Genomic DNA, 6,756 nt, shown 5'->3' on the forward strand with positions numbered 1-6,756 from the left:
AATGGAGACAGGGTCTCAGGACAGGACCTTGAAGACAAGGAAAGGCAGTGCAGAGAGGGGTGAGAGAGCCAGACTGGGTTTCTAAGGGGTGGTCCAGGGTGGGAGCTGACCTGCCTCTGCTGAGACTGCGTTCCAGGTGTGAGCATTGATGTCTAGCCCATGTAGCTGGAGAGGAGTCACAGCCATGCTCCCCAGCTCCAGCCCACCTCCCCAGACCCCAGACCCAGTGTGGCCTCTCCCTACCTCCCAGAGCATGTGGTCAAGCCCCTCTCCTAGCCCGAATCCCTCCCTCATTTGCTAATTACCAGGACCTACATGTCCCAGCTTCCCAGGGCCAGGAGACAGGGCCCCGCCCATCTGGCAGGCTCAAGTTGGCTGCCTGGCTGCCGGGATCCAGGTGGCGCTCACAAGGATCTGGGCTTGCACAGCCTCCAAAGGGCTGTTGTCCATTCTCTTGTATTTGTTCTCATCCTCTCCTTTCTTGGACCCTCTGAGTCTCTGGTTCCCTCTTGTTGGGACCCAGATCACTCTGTGCCTCAGCCGAATCATTTTTCCCTTCAGTTTACACATATCCACCTAGGGTCCACTACATCCAGAGGCTTCCGCCTCAGTCCTTGTCCTCAGGCTGTGCCCAGGGGTTGTGAGGATGGCGGTGGTCCTTACCTTGCAAAACAGTCTCCCAATGACAACAATGTTCAGGGATAACATCTATGGAGGGCTTTCTATGTATCAGGACCATTCTGAGTATCTTCCAAGTGTTAGCTCCTTTAATCCTGGAAAGGACCCCATGAAATTAGTACTTTTATTACCCCTGTTGTACCTATGAGAGACTGAGTAAAAGCCGGTGGCTTGTCCAGGGTCACACAGCTAACTGGAATGGCCAGGAGTAGACCTGGTGACCATGGACCCCAGACCTTGATCACTGCACACGCTGCGTCTGGGACCTCGCCTGGTACCTGAGGTCCGTGGCGCGCTGGTGCTGATCATTCAGAGTGCTCATGGGAAGTGTAGTCTAGAGTCTGTGTGCTTCCTGATCTCCTTGATCTCCATTTTATTGAGGAGGCCTTTAGGCCACCCGAGGGGTCCAGAGTGACCCTGTGGATTAGCAGTGGAGCTCAGCTTGAGCCAGTGCTCTTCAGGGGTCGTGTTCTGCCCCCATTCTCTGGTTCATTCTGCAGGTAGCAGGGAATCATTGAAGATTAGAGAGAATCAAACACCTAGAGAGAGACGACTATGCCCGGGGAGCCCAGGCTCCTGTCTGGGTGCACACTCCAGGGCTAGATGGTGACTTCTCAGCTACTCTAGCTTCATAGGCTCATAGTGCATGTGAGCACTCATGTGGACACACGTGCACGCGCACACACATGGACACACACACACACCGCTGTCTTTGGAATCAGACCATGAAAATGCTTCCTCAGAGGCCTAGGGGTGAGGAAGCTGAGGTGAGTTGTGCCTCCAGCTGGATGTGCTGGGATGGGGTGGGAGATGAGGTGGCCACACCTGGGTGGCAGGAACTCTGGGGCAGTGAACCTTCTAACAAACAGATCTGGGATGCTGCCATGAGGAGGAAGAGGGAGTCAGCAGCCATGCCTGCCAATGCCTCCTAGCGCATTTGTCCATGGTTAGCAGATAATTATTGTGTCCCTATGGGTCCCAGGTGTATTATTTTTTTTGCTCTTATAATAAATCAACACAAATTTTTAGCAGCTTCAAACAACACACATTTATTATCTCACAGTTTCTGTGGGTCAGTAGTCCGGCGTGACATGACTAGGTCTTCTGTGTAAGGACTCGCATGGCCAAAGTCAAGGTATCTGAAGGGACAAGGGAAAAATCCACTTCCAAGTTCAATCTGGTTGTGAGCAGAATTCAGTTCCTTGCGGTTGTACCATGAGGTCTCTGGTCCCCTTCATCTTCAAAGCCAGTAATGGACATCGAGTGTTTCTCTTGCTTGGAATCTGGCACTCTAGCTGGGGAAAATTATCTGCTTTTAAGAGTTCATGTGGTTAGATTGGGTGTACCCAGATGCTCCATGCTAATCTCCCTATTAGGTCCATAATCCTAATTGCATCTGTGAAGTGCTTTTTGCCAGGTAACATGGCATACTTGTAGGTTCCAGGGATTAGCGCTTGTCCTCCCCTTGCTATTCTTTAGTGGGCAGGGGGTCATCTGCCTACCATGGAGGTAAGGGGTCAGGAGGTAGGCATACAGCAATGCCCAAAAAGAGACTGTTCCCGCTGGGATGGAGTTTACCGCCTAGACATGCAGTCTTAACTCAGAAATATGGAGATAGCCTCGAAGGACAGGACAGGTACTGGGCACATGTGGGAATGGACCAAGCCAGGTGCTCCGGGGGCTTTCCCAAGGAACTAAGGCTGAGCCAAGAACTGGAGGATGAGTTGGAGTCAGATGAGGGAAAATGTGGGCAAACTGGATTTCAGAACCAACCCCCAACCCTGGAGCCAGGAGCCATGGTACTGAAGGACAGTGCGCCATGACTCAGAGAACCAGGGAGGGTTGGCGGAGGCTCACAGGGACCAGGTTACCCCAGGACCTTGTGACAGTACTACCCCTAGTATCAGAGGAGACTGTCATTGGCATTTAGGCCACTTGGTGCTCATAACACCTCTATGTCAGGTGAACACTATTGTCATCCCAAATTACAGATGGGGAAAGTGAGTCAAATGTCCATGCTAGTAAGAGGCAAATCATATCACTTCTTTGGGTACCCTTCTAGAAGGATGAGGCTGACTGCCACTGGAAACAGCTGGGGAGGGTACAAGGAGATGACAAGTGGCTCAGAGGCTGTCCTGGCTATAAGAATTAAAGAGGAAAGAAACACCAAGGGTGGCTCGACAGTCAACAAGGACAGGTTTATTTTAGAAAACAAACTTGAGAGGGGCTTCTGGCCAAGTTAGGTCAGAGCCACACTCTCTTACAAACTAAGGATATTTAAGGGTTTTGGAGGGGGTTCTTATCATAGGTTCCGAATGTTTCCGTGTGAGGGAAAGTTTATTACGGGGATGGAATGTCTCTGGTCGGAAGGGAGGCTGTCTCAGGGTTGGCATGTTTCTGGTCAGAGAAGGGTTTATCTTAGGGTTGGAATGTTTCGGGTTATGCTGACATTAGCCATTAGGCTGATGTTTTGGGGCTGGATTTAGGCGGCTTTTAATTAAGGGGGAACTTAGAATGGTGGTGTTTGTTCAAGATGGCAATGCTCCTGTTCCGTCACTGGCCAGGTAAGGCAACCCTTTGTTACCGTAACAACCTGAGATTGGCAGGGGCTCACCTCCAGGGGCAGCTCATGTGCTTGCTGGCGAGGCTGCACCTTGTCATTCAGGTTCACAGGGCACAGGTCAACCAGGCCCTGGCTCTTCAGTCTTCTGCCTGGAGTGACTTACGTAATTCTGCTCAGCTTTCATAGGGCACAGGGAGTCAGGGGCTAACTCTGCTGCCTGGGGCTGGAAACAGACTCCTCCCTTGAGGAGCAGCAGTCCACCATAGGGAAGTCACAGTGGTCCAGGCCAAAGGGGATGCAGCTAGTGTAGACTAGGTGGTAGTTCAGGGAATGGAGAGAAGTGGGAATAAAGGGATAGCGAAGGGAGGCATATTTTACTGGCAGGTGATCAGGTGTAGGAGGACAAGTCATACATTTGGTACATTTGGACTTTACAGAGCAGTGGACACTCAGTCGGCTGCTGTCAGCACCTGGGGCTTAGGGGAGTGCCCCTGGCTGGAGACATGGCATGGAGTGCCATCAGTTAGGGAGCCCTGGGCACAGGTAAGAGAAGGTGTGACAGCAGGAGGGAAAGAGTCTGGGGCCCAGCTGCAGGAACCAACACCCATAGGCTATTTGTATAAATGGGCCATGGGGCCTCCCAGCTGGAGGCTGGCTGGTGCCACGAGGGTCCCACAGGCATGGGTGTCCTTCCTATATCACATGGCCTTCACTGAGACTGGTATATGGATTGCACCTATCAGAGACCAAGGACAGGACCTCCCTGGAAATCTCTGAGGACCTGGCCTGTGATCCAGTTGCTGCCTTGTCCTCTTCCTGCTATGTCATGGCTTATCTTCTTTCACCCATTCATTCATTCATTCATTCATTCAGCAGTATTAGTCAATGTCTCTTGTATGCCTGGCACCTGCTAGATGGTCCCCGAGTTTACCATTAGTGGAAAAGACACTTAAGAAATTCACCAAGGGCTCTATGAGAGGCCATACACGGTGGACCTGACTAGGGTGTGGCTTCCCTGAGGAGCTGAAGTTGCCCAGAGGCCCAGAGAAGGGGAGCTGAGCACGTTTGAACCACTGAACCTGCTCTGGACCTCACCTCCTTCCCTTCGGTGCCTCCCAGCATCCTATCCTCTTTAAAGAGCAGGGGTTCAGGGAAGTTCCCTGGATGGTGATTCGCAGGGGCAACTCCCCTCTCACCTGCCGCGATGACTACCCCGCCCCATCTCAAACACACAAGCTCACGCATGCGGGACTGGAGCCCTTGGGGACATGTGGCCCAAAGACTCAGGAGGTACAGGGGCTCAGTGCGTGCAGTGGAATGAACTGGGCTTCATCTCTGGAAGGGTAAGGGGCCATCTTCCGGGTTCACCGCCGCATCCCCACCCCCGGCACAGCGCCTCCTGGCGACTAACATCGGTGACTTAGTGAAAGGACTAAGAAAGACCCGAGGCGAGGCCAGGACAGGCCGATTTCTAGCCGCCAAGTGGAGAACAGCTTGGAGCGGTGCGCCGGGCTTAGCGGCGGTTGCTGGAGGAACGGGCGGAGTCGCCCAGGGTCCTGCCCTGCGGGGCTCTAGCCGAGGCAGGCGGTGACTTCCCCACTCGGGGCGGAGCCGCAGCCTCGCGGGGGCGGGGCCTGGCGCCGGCGGTGGCGTCACAAAAGGCGGGACCGCAGTGGCGTCCGAGAACTCAGGCACGTAGCTCAGCGGCGGCCGCGGCGCGTGCGTCTGTGCCTCTGCGCGGGTCTCCTAGTCCTTCTGCCATCATGCCGATGTTCATCGTAAACACCAACGTGCCCCGCGCCTCCGTGCCGGACGGGTTCCTCTCCGAGCTCACCCAGCAGCTGGCGCAGGCCACCGGCAAGCCCCCCCAGGTTTGCCGGAAGGGGACAGGAAGAGGGGGGTGCTCACCGGACGAGGGGTCCCGCGCTGGGAGCTGGGGAGGCGACTCCTGAACGGAGCTGGGGGGGCGGGGCGGGGGGAGGACGGTGGCTCGGGCCCGAAGTGGACGCTCGGGGCCCGACGAGGTCGCTGGGGCGGGCTGACCGCGCCCTTTCCTCGCAGTACATCGCGGTGCACGTGGTCCCGGACCAGCTCATGGCCTTCGGCGGCTCCAGCGAGCCGTGCGCGCTCTGCAGCCTGCACAGCATCGGCAAGATCGGCGGCGCGCAGAACCGCTCCTACAGCAAGCTGCTGTGCGGCCTGCTGGCCGAGCGCCTGCGCATCAGCCCGGACAGGTACGCGGAGTCGCGGAGGGGCGGGGGAGGGGCGGGGGAGGGGCGGGGGAGGGGCGGCGGCGCGCGGCCAGGCCCGGGACTGAGCCACCCGCTGAGTCCGGCCTCCTCCCCCCGCAGGGTCTACATCAACTATTACGACATGAACGCGGCCAATGTGGGCTGGAACAACTCCACCTTCGCCTAAGAGCCGCAGGGACCCACGCTGCCTGCGCTGGCTCCACCCGGGAACCCGCCGCACGCTGTGTTCTAGGCCCGCCCACCCCAACCTTCTGGTGGGGAGAAATAAACGGTTTAGAGACTAGGAGTGCCTCGGGGTTCCTTGGCTTGCGGGAGGAATTGGTGCAGAGCCGGGACATTGGGGAGCGAGGTCGGGAACGGTGTTGGGGGCGGGGGTCAGGGCTGGGGTCAGGGCCGGGTTGCTCTCCTCCGAAGCTGCTGTTCGGGAGCCCTTTTGTCCAGCCTGTCCCTCCTACGCTCCTAACAGAGGAGCCCCAGTGTCTTTCCATTCTATGGCGTATGAAGGGATGAGGAGAAGTTGGCACTCTGCCCTGGGCTGCAGACTCGGGATCTAAGGCGCTTTGCCCGCCGGAATCCGTTGTACCTAGGGCCACCACGTGGGGTGCTGGAGGTGAGCCGACCACGGAAGAGGGGGAGGAGGAGTTGGAGTTGGGAGGAGTCCGAGGTCTTCTAGGCCTAGACCTTTCTCTCAGCCCCACCTTCCCCAGCCTTCTTGTTGGGCAGAGGGTAGCCAGAGGACAGAAAGATCCCACCCAGAGCCACTCACTGCCACCCACTTTGTTAGGTGACTTCAGGAGAGTTTTCAGGCGGGTGGGTGGGGGAGGTGCAGAGTTCTTGGTTATACCGCCCCATCCACCCCCGAACCCCACGCCTGGGTTCTGCTCCCCTCAGATACCCAAGCCTCCCCCACAGCAGTTCCCTGAGGAAATTGGGCGTGGGGTTTCCATTGGGACCATTCGTGTTCTGTGGTGCCACAGACATGTCTGTAAAGCCTTCAGTTATGTTTGGGCGCAGTGGCGCAAGCCTGTGAGCCCGGCACTTTGGGAGGTGGAGGTGAGTGGAGTGTGACTCGTCTGCTTCTCTCAGTCTCCAGCCACATCTCGCCTCCAGTCCCCTGTTCACTCGGTCATCCTGCCCAGTACTGGACAGCGAGCTCTCCTTCCAGAAGAGCAGTGGGGCTGGGTGGGGTGAAGATTAGGAAGAGGAAGGAGAATAGAAGCTCCAGGGAGTCTGGAAGGGTGGCACCCGTCTCTAAAGCAAGGC

At 56.6% G+C, this 6,756-nt stretch overlaps 1 protein-coding gene and 1 long non-coding RNA gene across 3 annotated transcripts; one reads left to right on the top strand and one right to left on the bottom strand.

Moving 5' to 3' along the window:
• Window positions 1-1,711: 1,711 nt before the first annotated feature.
• On the bottom strand, window positions 1,712-3,437 carry LOC129529608 (uncharacterized). 2 transcript variants are annotated; one of them, XR_008675155.2, is made up of 2 exons: window positions 3,293-3,437; window positions 1,712-1,969 (listed from the first exon to the last, which is right to left on the bottom strand). It is a non-coding gene; the product is annotated as an uncharacterized lncRNA (long non-coding RNA). The 2 variants fall into 2 exon arrangements; XR_010133131.1 differs by having other exon boundaries at window positions 1,712-1,990; window positions 3,293-3,424.
• On the top strand, window positions 1,979-5,776 carry MIF (macrophage migration inhibitory factor). Its single transcript, XM_031005621.3, has 3 exons — window positions 1,979-5,112; window positions 5,303-5,475; window positions 5,593-5,776. The coding sequence occupies exons 1-3, from the start codon at window positions 5,005-5,007 to the stop codon at window positions 5,657-5,659; spliced, it is 348 nt and encodes a 115-aa protein (XP_030861481.1). The 5' UTR covers window positions 1,979-5,004; the 3' UTR covers window positions 5,660-5,776.
• The last annotated feature ends 980 nt before the right edge of the window (window positions 5,777-6,756 follow it).

The sequence above is a fragment of the Gorilla gorilla genome, chromosome 23 (assembly GCF_029281585.2).
Source record: "Gorilla gorilla gorilla isolate KB3781 chromosome 23, NHGRI_mGorGor1-v2.1_pri, whole genome shotgun sequence".
NCBI lineage: Eukaryota > Metazoa > Chordata > Mammalia > Primates > Hominidae > Gorilla > Gorilla gorilla.